Genomic DNA, 27,779 nt, shown 5'->3' on the forward strand with positions numbered 1-27,779 from the left:
ACCCAATAGTTCCATACTGCTAATTTTTCCAATGCCCATCCGGGAAAAAAGGCACGGGGGTAGGCAAGGCGATTTAAGCGTTGCACTACGCCTCAGCCACCCGGGAAAGCATGGCTGTCAACTCTGAATCTGATTCAGCAAGAGCACACACCATTATAGTGGGAAACTCAGCATCATCATTTCCAGTGCATAACAGCCCTCTCTCCGATGCAGCAATTGACATCTGTCCTCTGCCAGAGCCCCAAATGAAACACTAGGTCTCCTTGTTTTAAAAGGACCAGCAATCCCATCTGTAAGCTACCAGCAGGCATGTGAAACAGTGAACGTGGCCGTCAAACTCGACGGCACACAGTGCGCTGAACGCTCAAGCCCTATGAAAAGGCAAGACGAACACCGCACCGACGTGGTCATGTTCTCATGAGAGAACATGAACCACCCACGAACAAAGTCTCGGCATGCTCATGATGCGATAGAGGAGTGGGGGCCCGAAGAGATGTACCCGGCGGGGATGCCCCACTGTAATCCTCAGGTCCACCAAAGCTTATTAGCTAAAGTAGTCCTTTTCTGATGCACCAGAAAAGAAACTAGATCAGGGAATAAGGAATGTGACTCAACCCCATTTGAGGTTTCATAGTCTGGACCGCGCATCTAGAGAGTGCCGAGTAACGCGCTGGGTTGCCATGGCAACCCCCGCTGTCAGCCGGCGCTCGACGGCACACGGCGTGCTGAACGCTCAAGCCCTTACGAGAAAGGTGAGACGAACAACGCGCCGACGTTACCATGCTCTCCTGAGAGAGCATGGATCACCCACGAACGCAATCACACATGTTTATATGTGAGAGAGATCGTGGCCGTCAAATGAGGACAGGAAACAACCGCATCCAGAAACACACGGTTTGAATGACATCTTGAAAAAGACGCAGGGTCAAACCGTGTTGCTCTTTTAGAAAAGGAAAACCGCTCTTTCAGTGCTGAAGCACTCAGGGAGATGACCGCAGCTCACGCAGTTCAGATAGTGCAAGCCTGCGTGAGCACTCAGAAATGGAAACGCCCAGCCAACCAACAAAACCAGCTCTTTATCTCCTCTGAAGCGGCCACCCGCTGAAAAGCGCCGTCACACCCGCACTGGAACAGCAATCCTTCTCACGAGACTCGAATAACACTCTTTGTAGACACAGCAATGACGCTGTTCGGCTCTGAAAAAAAAGGCAATGATCAAGCATTCCACTTCCTTATTTATACCCGCGCTGCGGGGCGGTGCGTGGAATGCGTGGATCGCATGCCAATCTCCATTGGCTCGTTTTTAATACACTCGAAGTTAGGGGTGTAACGATTCGTTTTAACAACGATTCGATTCGTATCACGATTTGAGGTTGTCGATACGATTCAAGGACGATTTTGGTTCATTTAGAACGATACGATCCGAAACGATTCAGTGACCTGAAATCGATTCAGTAACTTTTTAGCCAAAAATTGTGTGACTGAAATAAATATCTGGATACTGGTCAGTGCAGGTGAAATTTCCAAGATTCCTGTTGTTTCTTGTAAGGGAATCAGGTATCAATTAATTATGGATATAAACAAACAAGTAAACAACAATTAATGGCAAATGCATTCAAATTTTATTTGAATAAAGTGCAATCAACAGTTTAGGTTGAATTAACAGGAAGTTAACCTTTTCTGCTCTCATTTTCAATATTCAATACATTTTCAATAAAAGCACAGTAAGTGCAACCAACATTTCAACAGTAGGTTAACCTGCTACTTCTGCTTTTGTTATCCAACATAATAATATGACAATATTAATATCAAAAATAAAGTGCAACTAACTTCTCTTCAGGTTTAATTAATAGTAGGTGTACCTGTTACTTTTGCTGTTGTTTTTCAACATTAAAATAATACAAATACAATATTAATATCAAAAATAAAGTGCAACCAACATTTCTTCAGTTTGAATAAACTGGCTGAACCTGCTACTACTCTCAGTTTAATAAACAAACAATATTTAACAAAAGATAAAATGTAACCAACTACTCTTCAATGACTCTACATATTTCTTTTTCAAAAATATCAACATGATCTGACCGCAGAACACTTCTCTGTGCGTTCACTATGTCGCCAGCAGTACTAAAAACTCGCTCTGCTGGCACACTGGTGTCAGGAATGCACAGGTAACATTTAGCAAGGGTTGAAAGTACAGGTAACACGTTACTAACTTAGCTCTTTCTCCTGGTGACTTGATAATTTCTCGCTGGTTGGCTTCTCCTCTGCCATCCGCCATGCTGTTTTGTTTTCTTAGCGCTGCTGCTGGTGCGTGCGTTGCGATGATGTCACAGATAGGCAGACTGAATCGAGTAACGTTTAACGCCTTTATCATTAAAAGTGCTAAGAAAAAACATCCATTTAAAGTCTGACGTGCTTAAATCCAATGCGTTATTTCCTATGATCGATACAATCGATTGATTACCTTTTAAAACGATGTTAGATCGATATATGTCGTCCGGAAGGCCAACTTGCCGAGCACAGATCGATGTAGTTAGATCGTAGGAAAATAAATCGATACATCGATGTAGTAGATGAATCGTTACACCCCTACTCGAAGTAGATTGGTCTCTGAGATCAGATCCCAATTCGTCGGTCAGTTCCGACGTACGTCGAACGTGACCGACTGAAAGGGAACCTGAAATATGATGTAAATAAAAGGAAACAAAGCATTAAAAAGAAAATGTCCTGTTGTCGATAGGGGCACACCTTTAGTAAACGCTCCTAAGGGTCATATTTCATGAATTAAAATGAAAGTGTCCTATTGTCGATAGGGGCGCAACTTTAGTAAACGCTCCTATGGGTTGTATTTCCGGGAAGTGACAAACGACCTATATAGGCGTATTGGTTGCAGGACATGTTGCATTATTATTATTTATGAAATAAAGCTAAATTTAAATAATCATAAGAGTATTGGTTACATTATACATTGTAATGCATCAGTAGATAAATTATTTCTGAGATTAATATATATTGTTTTTCCCTTCCATGGTTAGCTTGTTGTGAAAATGAAACAAGTGGATGGTCTTTGTTCACCCGGGTCAGCATCTTCCTCTTCCATTGTCAGAATCAGTCTGGAGCAAAAGTCATCTCAAACTGTAACTTTTCCTGCCGTTCCCATGGTAACAGGTCAAATTCCTATCACTATTGCACTTTATGAACTTGAAGAAGAAGACGACGACGAAAAAACAAAACTTGATGCCATTCAAAAGATGCTCTTGGTCGAGGTAAGGGGAAGTGGGATGACAAAATACCTAAATTTGACTCATATCCTTTGTTGTTTTTGGAACAATTGGATTTCAGTGATTCTAAAATCTATATTTTGTCTTTCTCTTCCTGTCTCAGAATGAAGGAGTGGAAATGAGAGAAGAGCAGTCTTATTTTATTAATCTGGATGGTGAGATTGTTATTTATGGTTTGATCGATACAGATATACACATATGGTGGCTGTGTTTTTTAAAAGCTTTGACAAAGTAATTTCAACCTGTGAACTCTGCTCATCAGGTAGAAGTGACCGGCGCATATTTATTGATGGATTTTTCCCAAACAACACAGTTCCTGAAACGAATGTCAACATGTTTGTCAAACTAGAAGGTCCAAAGCAAAAACTAAGTTGTTGTGAATGCTTTCAAATTCTCAATTTATTATATTGCTTATTTATTATAATCATTATTTATTGGTCAAAATCAAACCTAATAATTTTTATTGAATTTTGTTTTTGTTTTTAATGCAGGAGAAGTATTTGCCCAGTCTACTGCTATTCCGTTACTCTCACCATCCAAAGTGGAAAGTCTCATCCAGGCACCTATGGGCTGTGCAGAGCAGACTATGTTCTTTATGTCTCCCACTGCTTTGTCAATCCGCTACCTGGACAAAAGTCAAAGCTGGCTGGAACTGGAAGCAGGATCCAGGGACAAAGCATTAAATTTCATTGAGCAAGGTTTACTGTATGCCCAACACAATCTCATGACAATTTGTAACTATTTGACGTTTTGGTGGATTGGGGGCTAATTCATATGAATTCATACGATCTCATACATTTTCGTATGATCTGCTTACACCCCATTGATGGGTATATCATGAAGGGGTGGGGTTAGGTGTGGACCTTCACACTTACTTTTTTCGAATAATTGTACAAATTCACAGTAACGTGCACAGACACAGGGGTGGGGGTCCGGACCGGTCGAGAGGGCCCTTCAGTGTTGAGGCCCTGTGCATGTCCCTGCTTATTCATACGAAATTGCCACTTAGTAACTTAGTAGCATCTATGTTTTCCTGTGAGATTAGGTTGTTATGCCACATATTAGATTATTTTATTTATTTTTTTAAATGCCAATTCAATAGACCTTAGTCGGGGTAGATGCCATTTTAAGACATTTTAAGTTTTTAATTTTTCCAGTGGAAATTTTTTTTTGGAAATTAAATTCTGGGAAAAAAAAGTCTTTAGAATTTAATTTTCCTCAGAAGTAAGACAATCATATGGGTTTGAAATGAAGGTGAAAAAAAAGGAATATTTTTGAATGAATTTTCTTCAGTCAGCATTAAATATCTTTTACAGTCCTGTTTGCATTAACAAAAAATATATATATAGTCTTTTCTCACTAAGGTCTATGATTTAACAGTTTTATTGTGTCAGGCTGTACCCTGCTTTGACTCTAAAATTTTGTGGTGCCACGTTTTATTCTGGCAGCTTATGGACGAATTTTAACATTCAAAAAACCTGATGGATCCTATGGAGCTTGGCTAGACCATCCGTCAAGTACCTGGTAAATTTGATGTGCCAAAAGTCCGTGCAGCACTTGCTATCTATTTTAATGATAATAATAATAATCATTATTATTATTATTATATCTATTTTACCCAATTAAATATTTTTATATTTTTGTAAATTCCAAACAATTTGAAGTATCAAATGGCTTTTCACTTCTCATAGGTTGACTGCGCTGGTGGTGAAAGTGTTGTCTATCGTGGCTGACCGACAGATAGAAACTCTTGAAAAGCATGGAACAACAGAAAGGTTGATTTCACAGGAGGACATCCGCCAATCAGTCACATATCTGATTGAAACACAGAGCACAGATGGGTCCTTCACTGATGCTAATCCAGTCATACACAGGGAAATGCAGGTCTGAATGCCATCCATCATTTTCCAATAAACCAAGGAATTTTTGCAAAAAGCTTTACAGTCCAGCAACATGTCAAACATTGCAAAATAGTATAAACAGGAATTGCATTCCTGTGGTACTGCATTAAATGTGCTGATACAGTGTTTCTGTTGAAGGGAGGTATTGGAGGAGTTGAACAAGATGCTTCTTTAACAGCTTTCATCACGATAGCCCTCAAACATTCCCTCCCTTTTTTGGACAGAGAAACAACCGATGTGGTAAGAACCTGTGATTGTATCATTTACACTGGCCTCAAGAAGTATTTGAGTTAATTGCTCTTAAAACTTTTGTGCTCCCTGCTTTTTAAAAAAAAAAAAAAAAACATTATTTCATCACCGGTTTCGCATTCACTCAAACTTTTGCGAGTGAACACAGTTTCTTAAAGGAACGAAAAACTTTTTCAAGACAACGCAAAGTGCGAGGGGAATGTAAAAGCTTAGAAATATAGGTAACACTTTATAATAACTGCACGCTATGAAGCATTAGTTAAGCATTAGTAAATAGTATCTAAATGTGCATTTATACATCTTATTATTTAGACATATAGAAATAGTTACTCAGTCTGTTAATACATGTTTTATTAACATGTGAAATACATGTTAATAAAGCATTTATTAACATGCTGTGCAACTATTTTTGTAACTCATGATTAATTCAGGTAGTTATAAAACATTTAGTAGTTGTTAGTGAACTATTTGTGTGAGCTCATCTAAAGTGATGACTATGTATGCCTCTTAAAGCATTTACAAAGGAGATTTAAATGCTCGGTTTTCTTATAAACAGAAAAAGGAAACAAACACAACACGGAGTGATACAGAACATAGAAATATTTATTTCAAAATGCAAAAAATGAACTGTACAACTGGTAACTTGATATACAATTTTTAAAAAAAATACCTCTTCAATGTCATAGAAAATAACATTTCTGTACACATCCAGAAAACATAACTGCAGTAAAATGAAACTAAGCCTCTGGAATTATATGTAAATATAAAAATAAATTTCTGTAAAGTGTAAACATTACAATGTTTTAATGAATAATGGAAACCAAATACTATTTCTTAATGCTCACTAGGAGAACAGCATCTCTCGTGCCACCGACTTCCTCCTTAAACGGGTTGATGATCTTAAAAGACCTTTTGCAATATCCATTACGGCGTACTGTTTGTCTACCTGCCTCGCTGACCGAACTCAAGCAATTTCAGCATGGAGCAAACTCAGAAATCTTGCAAAACCAGGTATCACACCAAGTATTGACTTCGTTATGGAAATGTTCATGTTTAATCATTCATTTTAGTCATTCATTAATGTAAAAATTATTTCCTCTCACCTGCTCAACTGAACCGGTAAGAGGGAGAGTGTCTTGTGTGGCAAGATCATGACGATATGCGACTGGTAAATGAGGCTAAAAGAATCCGTGTGCCCCCTGGAGTGGCGTTAACAGTAGAGGCCACGGCATACGCTCTCCTGACTGCAATTGCACAGAATGACTTAATAACAGCACAAGCTGCTGCATGCTTCTTGTCTTCACAAGAGAACTATGAAGGAGGTTTCAAATCAACACAGGTGAGCCTAATGAGACTAAATGAAACTGTATGTTATTCTAATTCCAAAGTTTTTGAAGAAGACATTATAAAATGAGAAAACATTTTTTCACACTTTAGGACACTATCATGGCTTTGGAAGCCCTCTCAGAGTATGCACTGAATATACCACAAAAAACCATCACGATAGTCAATGCACAGTTCACCGTTCCAGGAAGGCCTGAGATGGAGAAGCTGAATTTGGACAAAAATGAAAATAAAGTGGAAAAAGATTTACCGGTAAACAGTCTGAACCTGTAGCTGGCTAATATAGCCAGATCAGCTATTGCTGCTTAAAAGTTTATGACCCCCACTGGGACAGCTACTATTGGTATATAAAATATATAAAGTATTATAAAATCTTTTCTAAAACCCCCAACGATAATTTGGCCTGTTGTACTCCAGGTGCCATTGTAAATTCACATTCTTATAAACATAGTTTCACTATGACTTACTATGACTAGTTTTGGTATTTTTTCATTCTGATCTGTTTATCATGTTATTTCTTTTGTCTTTCCAGAGACTAGTAGGAAGAGAAATACATGTAAGCCTTTCAGGAAATGGAAAGGTTAAAATGAAAGTAAGCTGTTTAAAAAATATTTCCATATTGCATGGGAAACATACAATGTGAGGTCATAACGTAGAGTGTCAACAAGACCATAAAAGGGCACCTACATCACAGAACCTACATCTTCTTTGTCTCCAGGAAGTCGCTTGTCTGTTTGCATTTGTGTGATACTGTTAGAAATGCTAAGATTAGGAGTGTGCGTTGCTGTGCTCCTAGTTTAGTAAGGGGGATGACATGCATGATTTGTATTGTGTGTTTTGAAGCGGAGCATGCTCAGTCAGCCCTCGAAAAGGTTGACTGTCCTCTTTTTAAGTGTTTCACGATAGAAGAAGCTCCGCTCCTGCTTGGCTCTCTTCTTGAGTGATCAGAGACGGCATTTGTACATTATGGTTCGGGTCCTGTGTTTGCTGAGGGTGCGTGGAGGCTTCAATAATAGGGATCGCAATTGAGTTGGCAAAGGCGCAACTTGAGACGGGTGTTCCCTAGTCTCTTGCCCTCTCTACCGACTCCGAAAGCAATCTTGCAGGTCAGATCTCCATGTAAAAATGTATCTTGCTTTGAGGATTTGGATTTGCAAACATAAATTTCGTCTGCCACAGTTCTGGCCCTCCGTGCCACCAAGCAGACAGAGCTTGCTAACACTATCAGCCATCTCTCTAAGCTGATATGTAGTCACAAAGCAGATTCTGTGGTATAAATTTGGGGCTGTTTTTTTAAATCACCACCTTTGTATTCAGAAGCAGCAGTCTCTTGCAGGGGTCCGCTCAGCTCTGCTGCCGAAGTGTGGCACATTTAGTGGCCTGGGGAAAGCCCACTCTGAGGAGTGTAACACACCACAATACAATGTGTACTCACTTTTCCTTGATTACGTCAAGGAGCTGTCTTGCTATCCCGCAACATTCCGTGTTTTGGGAAGAAGCTGTCCTTTGTGGGAATCTGCCCAGAGAATGTGGCGCCCACCCCTCTTCAGAGGGTATTAGGTTGTTAGGGCTGTCTGCCCCTGTAGAAAATAAGGAACATCTCCTCCTTTTAACTAGTCCCCTCTTTATTACGTTCAGTAGTTTTTGCCAGCAAGCTGTTTCAGTGCACTGAAAGGGGACAGGGGGTTATGTCCAATTATGGATTTAGCATAGAAAGTATCTAAGGTTCGCTTTCGGAGGCAATGCATACCAACATTGAGTGTACCAACCATAAGGAAATGTAAATCCCTGCCACATATGGTGATTTGGGGAGCAGCAATCTCCAATGAGTTTTCTGCCAATCTCTGCTCAGCAATGCTGCCGGAGTGTGGTGTCTGCCTTCCATTTTTAGAGAATATCAGAACACCTAAGTTTGTTACAGCAGTTTTTTTCACTTGGAAAATACCAGGCACTGTCTTTTGGATCAGTCCCATGGTTGCAACGTTCAGCTGTTCCTTGCCAGTGAGCTGTTCAGGGCACTGAAAGGAGCAATTTTCTCTCTTATCTAGTACATAAAGTAAGTCTTGGAGGAGACTGTGTCACACCATAATATTGGATGCTCATTATTACTCTCGCTCTAAGTCTCGCTAACCTGCCACAATCTGTGTTTTGGGAAGCAGCAGTTTCTTTTGCCCGAGGTTCACTCAGCAACTCTGCTGGAGTGTGGCATCTACCTCTCTCTAGGCAATACCCTCCAGACATATAAAGACATAAATGGTTGTTAGGACAGTAGCCCCTCTAATCATGACATCCCCTCTCAACGAGTCTCCAATCGATTGTGTTTGGTTGTCCAACCTCAGGTGGTGGATTCCAGATGGCAGAGGTACGGCCAAGAGGATGTGGTCTTGTTCGCCTCAGAGGAGTCGACCCACTGTCCCCTCTGGTTTGCCCTCACATCTCCAGCTCTTTTGGGGCTGGATGCCATGGTACAGACAGGGCTGAGGCTTAGTCTGTACACATTTCCTCCAAATAGATTCCAGTCTCTCAACTGAGGTTGAGACAATTCTGAATTCCAGAGCTCCCTCTACACTGTAAAAAAAAAAGGTCTCCAATTGAAAATTTTCTAGTGACTGATCACATCTGCATTTTTTAATTGGCCCAATTGAATTTCTTTGAATTAAATTGCATAAATCGGTCACTAGAAAATGTTCAATTGGAGACCAGATTTTTTTTACAGTGTACAAGAAAATTGTATGCTCTAAAATGGCGGCTCTTTGAGTTTTTGTGGTTGGAAAACACCCCTTGAACCCAGTCCACTGCCCGGTTGGTACAGTGCTGGAGTGCCTCTTAGCAGGATTAGCCGCTGCTGCCCTTAAGGTAAATGTGTCTGCTATTTCCCCTGGCTGCATACCTTCTGTAAGTGCTTTTTTGGGGAGGCACCCTGTGGTGTCCCCATTTTTTCACTGTGTCAGATGGCTGAAGCCTATCTACAGACAGAGAGTTCCTTTTTGGGTCCTTTCTGTGGTCCGGGACGGTTTATCAGAGGCTCCATTTCAACCCTTAGAGTCAGCCTCAGAGTAGTTACTGACTCTTTAAGTTGCAGACTCTTCTATTAGCATTGACTTTTTCTAGAAGAGCAGGAGATCTGGAGACCCTATCGGAGCCTCCTCCTGCTTGGATTTTGCACACCAGACTGGATTACCTTAAAAAAAAATGCTTGGTCAGTCCTTGAGGAGGCTGACTGTTCATTGTGAACATTTCTCCATAAGGTGTACTGTTCCTGCCTGGCTCTCTCCTCGAGGGATGGGAGTCAGGCTTCTGTGACCCATGGTTCTGGTTCTGCATCTACTGAGGCAGCACAGAGGCTTAGATCATGGGGGTCGGAGGTAGAGTTGGAGGAGCTTGAGACAAGTATCCCGCTTTCTCTTGCCATATCCACCAACTTCAAGGATCCCTTTTTTGGATTTGGAAGATTATTTTGCTAATTCTTCTGATCCAAATGAGGATCCATTGCTGTCTGCATCTGGTTCTGAGGAGTTAGATGGTCACGCCTGATGCAGTTACAGCCTTCTGTGACTGCTCCTTCGGTCATACTTAGGTCATTACAGGCCTTCTTCCTTCGCCGCATGAATCACCGGAGCAAGAAAGGCTTTACCTAGTCACACTCTTAGGATTTATGTCCACCGCTCAGGCCAGTGGCATAAATACAATAAACTATTGTTCTGCTTGGAGGTCGCAGCAAGAGGTCTGTGGTCACCTAGTTGCAACTTTCGCATAACAGATAGCATTTCGGATAACAGATGCAAATTTTCTGGCTTATGAGGTGCGCAGAATCCATATAACATCTTCCAAAGCACTATCCATAGTCCCTGAGAGTGTCCCCTCCTGGGACTCTGGACACACCTCAATATTGTGTACTACTTTTTCTTGGGGGCTCTTGGAAGGTGCAGGGGTCCGATGGGCCATTTCCCCCATCTTCGCTCACAAATGAATATTCCCTTCGATTAGTTTGGGCAGGCCATGCCAGTTTGCTGCTTCAGGGCCTCGAAGAGACTGATACTATTGATTACTAAAATTATTTCTCTGTCAGACTTTGATCATTTGCACAATGTGTCTCAGAGGGTCCTGAAAGAGTGTGTCCTTGCAAGATGTTTGTGCTGCAGCAGTCCTCTCCACACACATTCATAAAAATGTATAGTCTGGACAAGGATTCAACCATGGGATCACAGGTCCTTCTGGGTTGATCCAGTTATTCTATTCCACAGCCACTCCCTCAGTGTGGTGGCATTGCTATTGATGTTACCAAAGTGCCACAATGCAGTGTCTCATATATGTACAACAAAATTGGTGTTACTCATTTTTGATCAAATAAATGCTGACCCCAAACTTTTGAACGGTAGTATATATGTATTAAGGTAATGAATATATATTTTTTGTTTTTCTACTGTAGGTGTCAAAAGCTTATTATGCTCTTAAGAAAGACTCCAATTGCGCCGATTTGTCAATAAATGTAACTGTAGAAGGAAAAGTGGAATACACAAGTGAGTTCAAAATTCAGGCCTAATTTATCTATACATAACTTTATTGATATATTTATATCTAATTTGTGAAGATTATTAGGGATAATATACATATTATCTCACTGTGCAATAACTGTGTAATTATTCTTTTTTAGCTGAAGTACAAAAAACTTACAATTACTATGAGGACTATGAACCGGCAGAAGAGAGGAAGGAGGAGGAAGATCTTCCCCAGTCGGGCATTGAATGGTTTGATGCTCGCAGCAGACAAAGAAGAGACACCACTCAAAACACGCAAAATGATGTGGTCTATACGGTGTGTGTTAGGTGAGTAAGTATTCTGACAAACACCTATGACACACATCATAATCTGCGGTTTTGAAGGTTATTATCATGATATTGCATATCTTGTTATAATTAAAAACTATTGTATATCATCTTTAACACCTGTCTCCTCTCATAGGCACACACAAGGGAGGAACCTCTCTGGAATGGCCATTGCTGACATCACGCTACTTAGTGGCTTTGAGGCAATCAATACAGATCTGGAAAAGGTCATCCATAATCTCATCCAATGACTTTTGACTTTCATTTGCAAAAATTACAAAAATTACAAAAATTCTACGCAGTCTGTACAGAACTGAACTGAACAGAACAACTAGGTTGTTCATGATGTATTTTAGCTTGCATCAGAAATGTTTCTCTCTCCTTTATGTGTGGTGCAAGAAATCACAGGGAAAACAGTACCAGCCTTGACTTATTCATGTTGCCAGATCTCGCTAGTAACACAGAGCGAAACAAATAAATCCAAAATGCTTTATGCTGAAAATAAGACCAAAATATTGTACCTAAATATTATACCTGCACCTACTGACTTAAAACCTAATAACTCTGTTAACTTGATCGCTTTATGAGCCAAGCTTAAATAACAAGCCAAAAACGCTTATAATAAGTGGACATAGCAACACTGCAAGAGCACGCTCTGTGAAGCAGCCTTTCCAAGCGATCGATTTCTCGAATCGATTCTGAGCTTAGTTTTTAAGAGCGCTTTTTAAAAAGTTAGGCCCTCTCCCAAATGGCACACAATGTGCACTTTCGGTCTTGTGGACTTACAATGCTGTCTGTTAAGACCGCGGGGTGTCCCATTTGTCATTTTAGGTCTCAGAAGGGTGCTCGCGAGTGCCCCCTTTGAGGTCGATATGCGCCCTCGATGCGCAATTCTGCCGAGCCCGCACTGGTGTGCAGCGGACTTCTTCCCGGCAGTCAAAGCAACATTACGTTGTAAAAGTGCAGACTCAGAGGAAGACTGTGAGGGTTTAGGGTGCCATATGGGACAGGGCCTTAGTTAGTTATTTGATGCTATAAAAACGGAGGGTGTGACATCATGATTGACAGCTGAGATGGACAGCTGCTCTGAGTGAAGTATTCACTGAGGCACCAACAGACTTTTTTCGGGAGGAGATTGGAGCTTTAGCTTTAATCTATACATTTCCATAACTGTTTATTTCACACCGAAGGTAGCGAAAGGTAGCCTAGTGAAGACGTGTTGTCCATAATTTTTTACGGTCTATGGTTGCACCTCAGAATGCTTTTATGACGTGCGATTATTGTAAACAGCCCACTGCAAACACCCTTGTAATTAGCTTAAAACTTTTTGAACTTTATGAATTATTATTTTATAGAAGGTTTATGTGTGTAAGGATTTGGAAGCAAGCAGAGCCAATATGGCTGTTTCTAAAGCACTTAGTGCCATCTGCTGTTAAAAACTATAAGCTCAGAATCGATTTGAGAGAGAATCGCGATGCATTCGGAAACTCTCAGTAACTAAGACTACAAACTGTAAACAACGCAGCGCTTGCTTACCATTTTGCATATCAATCACGCTGATCACTTTCTTTATTTCGGTACATGTCATTATGAAAATGTGTGCATTTGAAAGCTCAGGTAAGATGATGTAAAATTATATCAGCCAAAATTATATCAGTTGTTCAAAAATGGCCCAACAATGCGCAACGGCCGATCCACTTGGTGTGTCCCGGCCTTTAGATCAAATACAGTAACATTGCCATTTATTATGAAACTATTTATATTCATTATAAAACTATTTTGAGAGTTGTCGTGATTGTAATAATCATTTGAAATGTGTAATCCTCGTCTTTATCCTGCATTTTAACATTTATTTGTCTGCACTGTATGATGGACTGAGTGGTCTTCTGTTGTCTCTATTTTTCTCTAATTTTCTGCAAAATTCTCTCCAACAGCTGAAAGACCTGGTGGACAGATATATTTCTCATTATGAACTCACCCGTGGAAGAGTGCTGTTGTACTTCAATGAGGTGACATGAGCACAAACACAGTCATAGTTATTCATATCTCCCTATTATAAAAAATAAATTCAAACTTGTCTCTCTCACCCCTCAGATAGATGAAGGTGACACCTGTATAGCATTCGGAGCCAAGCAAAGTGTGCCCATTGGATTAATTCAACCAGCTCCTGCTACGTTTTATGATTACTATGAACCAGGCAAGTTATTCCTCTATTTTAATTTAAATGTATTTTACAGAACCATAACAATTACACTTGTTAATGACGTAACTTGTGAGACTTTTTTTTGTGTGATAAATATTGAAGGGGGAATAATATAAAAATATGTCTGGGTGTACATAGCGGGAGTTAACACAGGAACCAAACAGATGAGTAACAAAAGGTAAGTAGTACGCAGACATGAGATATTACGAGATAAACAGTTTTTGATAAGGGCGTGAAGCATAGGAGGGAAGTGATCCAAGATCGCGTAGATCACCAACAGATAGTAAATAGTCTAAACTAAATAGGGTCTTTTCAAATACTAGGAATCACAGGAAAACTCAGAATAGAGACCAACCTACAGATCCAAAAACAGGTGTAAGTGAACACTTCTTTTTAAATGCAAATGAGAATGTATTGATTATTCTAACACACAAAACTAATATCTAACACAAAAACCCAGACATTCACACAAGTTGCAGAAAGAAAGAAAGTGAGGAAAGAGTACGTATTTTGTTACTCCCTGTGAGTTCGCTCAGTGGCTGGTGAGACTTGTTGCACTTTGCAGTAATCTAGATCGATATTAGAATATCTTATTAATAAAAACAGGAAGATTAAATGACATGCAATTAAATTAAAATATTGTATGATGGAGAAAGCTCTCTCTGATTATGAAATGTTAGCCACTTCACAAAATAGTATTGTCTCGGAGGCATGGTAAAATGTTACTCGCGGTGAATCAAGAAAACAAGTGACTCAAACAATAAGACTAACTGTGTTGCGCTGTATAAAAATTATTTGTTTTCTGTTGATAAATGTATATCCAAACAGTTGCTTGCCTGTCTAATAAAATACATACTATATTAAAGCGTCTTTGGTGTTTCCATGGTCTCTATATGATGATGGCATTGACAGGCGACGCAAGGACATGGTCCGTAACATTGGTAAAATAGCTGATTTATCTTAATTTAAACATTTTTGGAAACGTTTGGGATAATGCAAGTACACAGGTTAACAAAATACATAACATTGTTCTAGTGTTTTTTGGATATTTTAATCTAATATTTTAATTGTGCCTTTAAATAATACAGGAGAGCTCAGGTTCACAGTCTCCAAAAACATCTCAAAAACAGGTAATATCCAAGGTAAGTAGAGTCTTTTTAAACAGGAATTTTACAAGACATGCAAAAACATCCAAAAACCAAGGAAAACAGTTAATATCTCAGGTAAGTAGTCAAGAAAAGTCACTTATCCCATTATTTAGGAAAGGAATCCAAAAACACAACAATTATAGCAAGTAAGTCCAAGAAACCTTCAACAAGGCAAGATGCTAACTGTGTGATAGCGTGAGAGGTTTAGATCGTGTAATGAAGTGGTGTGTATGATTAAAACTCAGGCTATTGTGTGAGGGTGACTGAGAGTGAGGGAGAACCGGTGTGAAAACCATACATTTTTCTTTTACTTTTGTTGTAGTAGTAGTAGTAGTAGTTCATTTACTTTCACTTAAAAACATATGTAAAAGGGTTTTTTAAAGAAAATTATGAAAAAAAAGAAACATCCATGTGAAATGTGTTTATATGTGTATAAAACGATATATTTACATTTTAAATGATGGTTACAGCATTTTTTCAATTTGGAGTTGTTGCATTGAAAGTTTTCTTTAAAACGGTATTAAAAAAAAAAAAAACATTTGAAGCCAACATGAATACAGAGTACATTTCTAAAAACATTAGATTTAAACTAGATTTTCAAGTTTCCCCCCCTTTTTTATTTTGGATCCTCTGATTTGTCATTGATGCAACTATCAATCTGTGGTGTCACCGCTTGTCCTGTGGGTGGCACTATTAGATAAAAGGTACATGAGTGTACGAGGAGAAGAGTAAGTCTGAATAAAAGTATGTTCGTGAGTTATTTTGTTGTTGCTTGCATCTTTTCTAAGACATAACATATTGGCGACGAGGATGCCGTGGAATTTAAGTCAACCTACGCCATTTCTACAAAATGTGGGTGAGCCGCTGATGCCATTTAAGGCATGGATTCGTGTTTTCGAGAATTATGTCTTGGCCATGGACGAAGAGCTATCGGAAGGCCGAAAACGCGCTCTACTGATTCACTGCCTAGGGGCAGAAGGCCAGAGACTATTTTACACGCTCACGGTTGCAGATGATAAGTACGACATGGCATTGAAAGCTATTTGCACATTCTTCGAGCCAAAAGTGAATGTGGTAGCTGAACGGTACAGATTTCGCCAGCGAGGACAACGGCATGGTGAAACTACGGATCAATATATTGCGGCGCTAAAGGAGCTTGCGGCTACGTGTGTATTCGGAGCCATGGAGGAGGAAATGATCCGGGACCAACTTCTTGAAAAAACTAATTCAAATCGCATACGGGAACGCTAACTCCTAGAAGTGGATCTTACTTTGAGAAAAGCTGTCACAATTGCCAGCCAAATAGAAACCGCAGTGGCAGAGGCAAACGTGATGAGCAAAGCGGCGGATGTACAAGTTATTCAACAGTCACGTTTTCAGCAAAACAGACCTGGCCGCGAAATGGGGAAAAACGCACAGACATTACAAGGAGCGACGGCGATGCACTCATCCCAAGGTAAAACGTGCTACAGATGTGGTTCAAAACAGCATACTGCCAACTTTCAAAAATGCCCCGCCAAAGACGCTATCTGTAACGCATGCAAGAAAGAAGGACATTTCGCTAAAGTGTGTCGTGGACACAAAAACGTAAGTGAGATCTCAATTCCTGATGTGACTGTGTTAACGGTAGAAAGCCCTTATCGCGACTCAAGCAAGATAATGTGTACTGTTCAAATTAGCGCATGTGGAGCAACACAGAACGTGGAGTTAATGCTGGAAACGGGCTCAGCAGTATCAATTATTCCAATGTCAGTGTGTAATCAGTATTTTCCTGATACTACCCTTGTGAAAGCGAAAGTGAACTTAGTGAGCTATGGTGGACACGCCATATCGGTAATGGGATGTATAGAAGCTGAGATCATATACGGCGAGCAGCGTGCTACAACTGAACTGTTCGTTGTGAACACTGGCACTGCGGTGTTGGGACGAGACTTGTTCGCGGCATTAAAATTGCAGCTGTTGGATGGCCGTATAGTTACATCGTCATGCCTCATGATAAATTCAGCTGACGTTAGTACGAAGCCCGAGAAACTGGGTTGCGCACAAGGATTTACACACCTAGTCAAAGTTCGTGCCGACGTGAAACCAATACAGCAGAAACTAGGTCGCCTTCCATTTGCAATTTGCGACGCCGTGTCACTGGAATTAAAGCGACTCATTCAGCAGGATGTGATTGAGCCGATTGAATCATCAGAATGGGTCTCACCAATTGTAGTCACAAAGAAAAAAGATGGAAACATACGACTTTGTGTGGACTTGCGAGAACCAAATTAGGCCGTAGTGGTGGACAGTTTTCCACTTCCCCACATGGAAGAAATGTTTGCAGAACTGAGGGGATCAACTGTCTTTTCAACGCTAGACCTTCAAAGCGTCTATCACCAAGTCCTACTGCATGAGGATAGCCATAGCCTCACTTCATTTATCACTCATGAAGGCTTATTTTGCTATAAGCGAGTACATTATGGACTGGCGTCAGGGCCGAGTTGCTTTCAGAGACTAATGTCGACCATACTTAAAGGACTTGCAAATGTTCAATGTTACTTGGACGACGTCATTATCTCAGGAAAGACCGTTGAGGAACATGACAAGAGCTTGAACGCAGCACTTCAGCGTCTAGAAACAGCTGGACTCAAATTGAACTTTGACAAATGCCACATCAGACAGACAGAGCTGTCTTTCTTGGGACACACAATCTCGGCTGAAGGACTTCAGCCAGATGCTTCTCATGTCCATGCAGTCTCACAAGCTCCACCACCAACTGATACCACCAGCTTACGCTCTTTCCTTGGGCTCACATCGTGGTATTCAAAATTCATACCCGATTATTCTGCAGTGGTCGAGCCCCTTAGAGCGTTGAATCGTGGATCTGCTCCATTCACCTGGACGCCTGAGGCACAGAAAAGTTTTGAGCGGGTAAAAGACCTTATAATTAATAGCCCTGCACTGACACTATTCGATCCTGAGCTACATACTATCGTTACAACTGATGCTTCTAATTACGGTCTGGGCGCCGTTCTCACCCAAATGCACCCAGACAGGTCTCAAAAGACAGAAGTTGCTTTTGCATCACGCACCCTCACACCGGCGGAACGCAAGTACTCCACAATTGAGAAGGAAGCATTAGGCTGTGTGTGGGCAATGGAGAAATGGAGAACTTATCTGTGGGGGCGACGTTTTACATTACATACAGATCACAGCCCACTCACAACACTGCTCACTTCGAAGGGACAAGGGCGAGCAGGACATCGGATTGCTCGGTGGTCAGCTAGGTTGATGGCCTTTGACTACAACATCCAGTACAAGCCAATATATGGTAAAGTACATGACTTACTGACGACCAAGTGGCCAAAAACCCAGAAGGGTCTAGGACCTGACCTGTTACCATATTACAAAATTCAACATGAACTTTCTCTTCAGGATGATTGCGTGGTGAGAGGCACACACAGACTTTTAGTACCAGAGACCTTGCGTGAGAAGTTCATTGCATTGGCTCACGATACACATCAAGGCATTGTTAGAACCAAGCAAAGACTCAAAGAACTGTATTGGTGGCAGGGTATGGATGCCCAGGTTGAGACAGCCATCAAATCATGCATAACTTGTCAAACGCATGACAAGTCAGCAGTTGTCCGCACTCCGCCACTCCAGCCTGTACCCCTCCCAGATGGAGCATGGGAGAAACTCGCCATAGACATTGTGGGGCCCTTTGACAAAGCTCCAGCAGAATGTCGTTTTGCTGTAACTTTAGTGGACTACTTTAGTAAGTGGCCAGAGATTGCTTTCATGCCCCAGGTAACCTCTTCAGCGGTTGTTCAGTTTCTTTCGACTGTGTTCAGCCGTGAAGGGAACCCGAAGGAGCTGATCTCAGATCACGGCTCTCAATTCATGTCACATGAGTTTGAGGTGTTTCTCCAAAACCGAGGAATTATGTATCGAACGTCATCTGTGTATTACCCTCGTGCCAATGGAGAGGTTGAACGTTTTAACCGTACTTTGAAGCACGCGTTACTTACTGCTTCCTTGGAAGGCAAAGGATGGAAAGAATTCACAAGGGAATTCTTACAAGCATACCGTGCTACACCTCATTCGACTACTCAGCGTTTACCCGCTGAATTGTTACATGCAAGACCGATGCGCACTAAACTTCACATCTCAGGATTACAGAAAATGCAGCGTCTTCAGCAACCATGTGTGCAGAAAATTGTGGATCGTGTGAAACACATGCAGAAGAGCTCAAAAACATACACTGATCGCAAGTGTGGGGCAACGGAAGTGTCATTCAAACAAGGATCTTTTGTCCGGGTGAAACGACCAGGTGTCTTTCCTAAGCTCCAATCTGCATTTTCCAAACCATTGGAAGTGCTGCAAAAGACTGGACCTTACACTTATAAACTTTCTGATGGACGTACTTGGAATGCATCTCACCTCAAACCTTTCTCTTATGGGAAGGAGGAGAGTGGGGAACGGGCTAACTTTGATGATGACTGTACAATACAACCCGTACCAGTGACTCAGGAAAGACAGGTTAGAGTTAGACGAGCACCAGTATGGGCTCGGGACTATGTTATGAACTAAAGGTAGTTCATTGATTCCATGTGAATAGTATTTTCCATGGGGGAGTGATTAGGTACAAATACATATAGAGTAAGTTGATGTTCTGTAATGCATGTTATGTGTTTGTGGAATTCAAGGTAAAATGTTAAGTTCACGTTGGAAATGTTGGTACTGTTATGATGGCATTGAAAAAAAAAACATAATTTGGTCATTGTACAGAACAGAAGTGAATACCAAGTACAATTGTTAAAAGAAAGCGAGATGTGGTGTCACCGCTTGTCCTGTGGGTGGCACTATTAGATAAAAGGTACATGAGTGTACGAGGAGAAGAGTAAGTCTGAATAAAAGTATGTTCGTGAGTTATTTCATTGTTGCTTGCATCTTTTCTAAGACATAACCCCCATCGTTTTCACAGACAGGAGATGTTCTGTGCTCTACGGAGCCCCCAAGAGGAACAACATGGTTTCTGTCCTGTGCTCAGATGATGTGTGCCAATGTGCAGAAAGTAGGTTCTCAGTTATTCGTTTACCATTCAAACAAACATACACCATTTTAAATCTGATGATTTATTGTAGAATCGGTTTGAGTTTTATGCCACTATAAAATGAATGATCTCTGTGTCATCAGGGGGTTGTTTCACTGAGAAGAAAACAATTGAGATGAAAATCATCAAAAAGCACCGTTTTGATTTTGCTTGTTACCACTCAAACATTGACTATGGTTTGTGACTCATATTTATACAAGAAAGCATTATAATGAAACCTAAAAGATTTTTAAGGGTCAAGTATTTTCAATAAAATATTATTAACTCAATAAATTGTGGCAAGCTGGGGCAGATATGACATTTACTTATTAGGGCCCAAGCCCTGAAAGGGCGCAGAGCCCTATTGTTCTTCCTCTGTTTCTTATTATTAGGGCCCAAGCCCTGAAAGGGCGCAGAGCCCTATTGTTCTTCCTCAGATTATTCTTTGTTTTTTTTTTTTTTTTTTTTTTTATTTTTTTTTTCGACTTCTCGGGTACTTTTGGGGCACTTAACATGCTCGAAAACTCTTGAAACTTCGCACAGGCGTCGGAATGCGCGGCCATCAGAGCCGGGCTGAAGCTGGTACCCGGGCGTGGCAGGGGGGCTCGACAGCGCCCCCTTAAGTGGGGTCTGAAAACTTGGTCCATATATCAAACACACTTGCACGTACATGTATGAAACTCGGTACACATATAGAACTCATCGGGCCAAACAACTTTCGTGCTCATAGTTATGCGTCAGCCCAACAGGAAGTGAGCTATAATCGGTTGTTCGGAAAACCCATGCTCTGGAATTTAATATACTCCTCCGAGGCCATTGTTTCGATCATCGCCAAACTCGGTCAGCATGAAGTGAACATATCCAGGATGCTAAATTGCGAGCGGATTTTTGATATCTCAAATGGTTTGGCCGTGGCGAAGCAACGAATTTATGGCGAGAAAAGGGAAACAGGAAGTGTGTTATAACGTCAGCAAACATTGACTGATTTGGATGAAACTTCAGCTGTGTGTTCGTTGTAAGAGGCCGATCACATGGATATGACTTTTGTGAGTCAAAGTTATAGCGCCACCAACTGGCAGCAGGAAGTGTGTCACTTTCAAAAATGCTTTGAATCACCATCTTATTTTCACCCCATTTACTTCAAACTTCATCAGTATAATGTGAAAACATGACAGATAGAGACGTATGAAATGGATTCCTGAAATTTCAAATACTGTTGCCATGGCAACGTGTCAAAGTTTAATAATCTTTTGGCTGTTTTGAGGCTCTTAGCATGCTTGAAATTGCTTGAAACTGCTTGAAACTCAACACACACATCAGAGATGTCAGTCAGTACACATTGGCAAAGCATCAGAAATGGGCGGGGATGAGGGCCTCTCTAGCGCCACCTTTTGACAAAAGTGGGGGGGTTAGTTTTATCTTCAGTCACCAAACTCGGTACATATATTGTTCTCTTCGAGCCGGACAACTTTCTAATTTACAGTCATTAGCTCCGACCAACAGGAAGTCAGATATTTTGGTTTTAAGGTGAATTTTTGGTTAAATCGGGGTCTGAGTTTTTACGTTCTCCTCGTAGGCGATTTATTCAATCTCCACCAAACTCGGTCAACATGAAACAAAGATACGGAAGATGCTAAAATGCGAACGGATTTTGGATATCTCAAACGGTGTTGCCATGGCGAGGGATTAAATAAGGACAAAAAAGGGGAACAGAAATTCTCTCATATCTTGTAAAATCATATTTTGATTTCAATTAAATTAAGATTGTATGTTTGGCAATTGAACTTAGATTAATTTTAAATGACTATACTATTTTTCAGATGAATATATATATATATATATATTTTATAAATATTTATTTGTAATGTATTGTGCCTGTGTGTGCCCTCCCCTCAATGAACACAAGATGGCAGCATTGTGTTAGTTTTGAAACAGGATAAAAAAAAAACATTCCATCTCTTCAGGGATTTGTCTGTGTGTGTGTGTGTGTGTGTGTGTGTGTGTGTGTGTGTGTGTGTGTGTGTGTGTGTGTGTGTGTGTGTGTGTGTGTGTGTGTGTGTGTGTGTGTGTGTGGACCGGTAATCCCTGATGTTGGGTGCTGCCCCTTTAAGGACGTTGTTCCGGTGAGCCCAAGTGATGTGATCGTGCAGGAAGAAGTGCAGGGAAAAACAAACTGAACTTAGAGAACTGAGTGAGAAAGCCATGTTGATCTCAAATGAAGATTTGAACATTTAATAATTCCAGCTAAAACTATTATCTTACATTATATTCCCAGCGTGGTGAGTAGTGTTATGTTGTTTAAGTGTTGTGATGGTTTGTGTATCACTATGAAGATCGCTATTTGCGATTAGCGCCTAAACGCCTATATGTTATATATTTGTTTTGTTTTAGACATTTACAGTTTGTATTGCCTGTAAAATATGTTGCATTTAGTTAAACAAAGTTTAATGCTTAGTACACAAAGCTGATGTTACAATGTTTTAGAAACGTATTTGGTGATGTGAACATTACTAGATAATAATTGTGAATTGTTTTGTGTTTGCAGTTTGACCACACACGCACACACATAAATGTGCACAAATACTCAACTAAAGTACCACCAAACTCGGTCAACATGAAACGGAATGACTATACTATACTTTTTTAAGACCTTCTCAAAATATTTAAAGACCTCATCGGCGATGAGAACTACTGTTGAGCAATAAAATAAAAATATATAATCATAAGCTATAACAAAAATATATATTAAATTAGGTGAGTGGATAGTTAAAAAAATTTGCAATTACAAAAAGTAATTCTTGAAAAAACATCTCTGGACTAATTTTATAAAATCTAAAAATGTTAATGAAAAGGTACAAATTACTTTGTGTTATTAAATACATTTATAAAAAAAACAATTTATATTTAATTTATATATGAATGTAAATAATTATATGGGCCTACACAAATAATATAACATTTCAAGATTTATAGTTTATTGTAAACGTAATGTGCAGCTCTGTAAAGGGGCAACAAATATATGATAGATACGTGAGAACAAGATTTTTTTTAATCATCTTTAAGTGCACAAAACTATGAAAATATATGAAGGCGTGGCACAATGCGCTTATGCGCATCCCGGGTGCAGAATGATGCGCTTAAAGCAACATGGAGTCAGAGGGCGCAGTGCAGCGCGAGTGCACATTAAAAAGTTCACGGCATAAAGAGACGATGAGCGTTGAGCGCACAAATCCTAGTCTACTATGTATATCGGTCGGTTTCTTCACAGTTTTAAATTCCGGTTATTGTGCGTGTGATGCCTTGTGTTGTCACCCGGGTAGGGAGCACAACATCGTTCAGAAACCGCTAGATAAACTCCAGGAAGATAAATTATTTTATCTGCATATCAAGTATTACAACGGGAATATATCATCTTGGAGTGAGCTTTACCGAGCAGCTGACTGACTGTAACCAAACATGACGCGCAGTTTGAATGCTGAACGGAGAATGATGGACAGCTACAGCGGAGGAAAGACATTCAGCTATGGAATGGCTTTAGATGACTTTGTACTAGCAAATCATAAAATACTAATAATGATTGCTGAAAGATCATGTGACAATATATATTTCTGATGATTATTTAATTACCACGACATGCCTAATCTGAGCAAGTGACTGCCTGTCTTGAGTTTTGTCGACAGACGGAGGTGGCACGAAATGTGACGGAGGCGGCCGCTATGCAGGAAAAACCATAGAAAAACCCTGCGGTCATTGTTTAAACTCATCCTACTCCAACCCGGAGTCCACAAATTTACATTTCCCCATTTCGGAGTCTGTTTCGCAACGTGTGGAGGGCGACACATCACCTAACTGCGCATTTCGCAAAATACGTGACATCACCCATAGACGGTATGCGCGCCCGAGCTGATCTCACTGACATATCACTATTCAGACAGGACTAGTTTTTGTAAATTATATTTGAGTTACAATTCTCATCACCCAACATCTGTGATTTCAAATATATTCAAAATAATGTTTTCAGAGATTGAAGTAAAAAAAAACTTTCTCCCACCATTTAGATTTTATTTCTTTTTGTTGTTAAAATCTTGTGAATCTTGTTCAATGTGCAGATTGCCTCTCTCTCAGTCCTTCCCCTCCCCCCTCACTCTCAGGCTCACCCTGGGTGTGTGTGTGTGGGGGGTCTCTCTCTCACCCTGTGAGTTTGTGTGTGTGCCTTTCTCTCTTGATGATGATAATTTACCCCTTTCATATCATAGACTATCACAAATAACTATCACTTGTGAATAAGTAAAAAAAGAACTATACAAATACCTTGAATTAAATACTGGCCTTCTGGACTTATAACATTTTGAGCAGGAAAAGATAACTTTTCACATATTTGAAAGAGATCTATTTCATCCCATGACATTAAAAATCATCTACATTTAAATTACATCATGGGTGTGGCTTGTGGTGATAGTGGCACCAGCTGCTGCAGTAAATGTGACATATTCGAGCGATTTAAAAAAATTATCCTGTTTAAATGCATATTGCCTGCCGTGCACAGTTAAGCTGATGCCACCGGCGTGGCGGTGCCACCGGCTTGGGCCCGTCATCGCTGCTCGCAGCTTTAATTATTATTATTATTATTTTATCGACTTCTCGGGCACTTTTGGGGCCCTTACCATGCTCAAAAACTCTTGAAACTTTGCACACACATCGGAATGCGCGGCCATCAGAGCCGGGCTGAAGCTGGTACCCGGGCGTGGCAGGGGGGCTCGACAGCGCCCCCTAAAGTGGTGTCTGAAAACTTGGTCTATATATCAAACACACTTGCACGTACATGTATGAAACTCGGTACACATATAGACCTCATTGGGCCAAACAACTTTCGTGCTCTAAGTTACGTGTCAGCCCAACAGGAAGTGAGCTAATATGGGTTGTTCTGAAAACACATGCTCTGGAATTTAATATACTCCTCCGAGGCCATTGTTTCAATCAGTGCCAAACTCGGTCAGCATGAAGTCAAGACACAGAGGATGCTAAATTGCGAACGGATTTTTGATATCTTAAACGGTTTGGCCGTGGCGAAGCAACGAATTTATGGCGAGAAAAGGTAAACAGGAAGTGTGTAATAACTTGTGAAAACATTGACTGATTTGGATGAAACTTCAGCTGTGTGTTCGTTGTAAGAGGCCGATCACATGGATATGACTTTTGTGAGTCAAAGTTATAGCGCCACCAACTGGCAGCAGGAAGTGTGTCACTTTCAAAAATGCTTTGAATCACCATCTTATTTTCACACGATTGACTTCAAACTTCATCAGTATAATGTGAAAACATGACAGATAGAGACATATGAATGAATTCCTGATATTTCAAATAATGCTGCCATGGCAACATGTCAAAGTTTAATAATGTTTTTGACTGTTTGTGTGCCCTCCCCTCTATCACCAAAAGGGGGCAGTGTTGTATTATTTTTGAAACTCCCTTTCTCTCTCTCTCTCTCTCTGTGCTTGCTTATGTGATTTATGAGGACACAAATGTGTATGATGACATGGCTATTGGTATTACAACGTAGTGGTTAATGTGGACATGAACTATGACACTATATCACTACAGAACTCATTTTCTAAATGACATTTGAGTTACAATTCTTTTCACCTGACAGCCGTGATTTCATGTACTCATTCAGACAGAACTCTTTTTTTTAAAACAGAGGAGTGTGAGTGTGTTTTCTATACATGTGCTTTACAGAAGGTCATGTGCTGTGTTTGCAAAGATCACTTTTGACACATTTGTCTTTAAATTCATTATTTACTGACATAGTTCAAATTTATAAAAAAAAAAAAAAATTCACATTATTTTCTACAAGTGTCTGTTTATAAGTGTCTTTTTTCACAGAAAGTTTGTTTGAACGTGAATATTTGTATAATTCAGTTTCTGAGTTTTTACGTTCTCCTCGTAGGCGATTTATTCAATCTCCACCAAACTCGGTCAACGTGAAACGGAAGCTTAACGCATTAAAAATATTTAACGCAAATAACGCAGCGTCCGTTTTTATATCCATTTTTGCTTAGCGTTACATGATCACGCTCCTATTCATGTAAATGCTTCCAAGCGCGACAAGACACAAGAGAACACGCTGTATGCCAATGTCCTGTGTGTGTGTGTGTGTGTGTCAGTGTCCTGTCTGTGTGTGTGTGTGTGTGTGTGTGTGTGTGTGTGTGTGTGTGTGTGTGTGTGTGTGTGTGCAGGCCCGTCGCGACAAGGCAGGCAAACCAAGCAATTGCTTGGGGCCTCGAGCTGGCCTGGGGCACCAAGACAGCGACAGGTTAAGAATAAAATGAAACGACAAACTGTGTGAGCGCCCCATTGATAGTCAATGCAGTAAAGTGCAATGACACTGTTATCGGGATCCCCCTTAAGGGGCCCCTCTCAGAAGTCGCTGACAGCAGCCAGCCAACAACGCGATCTCTGCTGTCGGCAAAATACAAAATCTTCGGATTTGAAGCGGAATTTTATGCTTCAGGAAGCCAGAAAAGAAAAAAGAGAAAGGAAGAGGAGGATAAGAAAAAACAAGATAGTGGTATGTGATAAATTACACTGGATAAAATAGCTCTACTTGTCTTGTACAAAAATGGTGTAAGTTTGCAGCAGGTAGGCTAGCAAAAATATATTTATGTTAGCTATCGTTACCTGTCTGATGGCAAATGCTGCTTGTAACGAACAGTTAGTGCAACTTTTTTTTCGAACAGACGGAATGACATGAGATTGCTATAGCTTTGTAATATGTTTTGATGAAAGTGGCATAGCATGCTATACTAACTATTATTTATGCTATGCATAAATAACCTGGAATAGTTAATATAGCATGCTATATTAACAATTATTATAAACATTATTTAACCAGAAAGAGGCAGAGGAACATGATTTTTTTCATAGCTTATCTTAATGTGCTAGTGTCGGGATATACGGTAGTGACAGTTTATGCAAATATGACATTATTTTTATGAGTTACCAATAGATCTTGAACAATTACTTTATTCTGTGGCAATTTTTACACTATTACATTTTGAAGTACAGTATCAGGACAACCCACATGTTTGACTGGTACTGTTTACATGTTTTACTGGTACTGCCCACGTTTTACTGGTACTGTTTATTAAACTATTTAACAAGGTATTATAGTCATCGGTTGCAACTTTATAATAACCATCCAGATAATGTTTATAGACAGTTTACAAAACAACTAGTAACCCTAAAGTATTCCCAAAGTGTTAGGAATATCTGGTCCGTCTATCTATGTAAATGTAATGTTTATAGATGTTTAAAAAATGGTTACTTAAAGGTTTTAAAAAAAAATGTAATGATACAGTGGTGTTTTTTGCAAATGTTTTCAAATTTTATGCACAGTATTTGCAACAACAGTATTTGCACTGTAAACCTTTTTATTAATATATAGTGTGGGTGAACTTAAACTGTATGGCTATGCTGCGGTGTGTGTGTGTGTGTGTGTGTGTGTGTGTGTGTGTGTGTGTGTGTGTGTGTGTGTGTGTGTGTGTGTGTGTGTGTGTGTGTGTGTGTGTGTGTGTGTGTGTGTGTGTGTCTGTCAGTGTCCTATCTGTGTGGATGCGTCTCATGTCAGCTAATCAAGGGACACTGACACACACACACACACACACACACACACACACACTCGACGCATAGATAGACTCGCGTCAGTTTCCTGCTCACATCGAGTTCTCTTTTGCTCTTGAACAAACAA

General features: G+C 40.3%; 1 protein-coding gene across 1 annotated transcript in view; it reads left to right on the top strand.

Moving 5' to 3' along the window:
- Positions 1 to 27,779, top strand: part of c4b (complement C4B (Chido/Rodgers blood group)) — a 93,341-nt gene that overhangs the window by 49,143 nt on the left and 16,419 nt on the right. The window contains exons 21-38 of the mRNA XM_079837564.1: positions 3,039 to 3,269; positions 3,388 to 3,439; positions 3,547 to 3,636; positions 3,776 to 3,982; positions 4,733 to 4,808; positions 4,976 to 5,168; positions 5,324 to 5,425; positions 6,283 to 6,445; positions 6,559 to 6,773; positions 6,872 to 7,030; positions 7,311 to 7,370; positions 11,208 to 11,298; positions 11,433 to 11,604; positions 11,741 to 11,831; positions 13,539 to 13,613; positions 13,699 to 13,801; positions 19,925 to 20,014; positions 20,137 to 20,229. Of these exons, the coding sequence (XP_079693690.1) occupies positions 3,039 to 3,269; positions 3,388 to 3,439; positions 3,547 to 3,636; positions 3,776 to 3,982; positions 4,733 to 4,808; positions 4,976 to 5,168; positions 5,324 to 5,425; positions 6,283 to 6,445; positions 6,559 to 6,773; positions 6,872 to 7,030; positions 7,311 to 7,370; positions 11,208 to 11,298; positions 11,433 to 11,604; positions 11,741 to 11,831; positions 13,539 to 13,613; positions 13,699 to 13,801; positions 19,925 to 20,014; positions 20,137 to 20,229 (2,263 nt within the window). The remainder of the gene's footprint in view (positions 1 to 3,038; positions 3,270 to 3,387; positions 3,440 to 3,546; positions 3,637 to 3,775; positions 3,983 to 4,732; positions 4,809 to 4,975; positions 5,169 to 5,323; positions 5,426 to 6,282; positions 6,446 to 6,558; positions 6,774 to 6,871; positions 7,031 to 7,310; positions 7,371 to 11,207; positions 11,299 to 11,432; positions 11,605 to 11,740; positions 11,832 to 13,538; positions 13,614 to 13,698; positions 13,802 to 19,924; positions 20,015 to 20,136; positions 20,230 to 27,779) is intronic.

The sequence above is a fragment of the Gobio gobio genome, assembly GCF_949357685.1.
Source record: "Gobio gobio genome assembly, chromosome: 15".
Taxonomy (NCBI): domain Eukaryota; kingdom Metazoa; phylum Chordata; class Actinopteri; order Cypriniformes; family Gobionidae; genus Gobio; species Gobio gobio.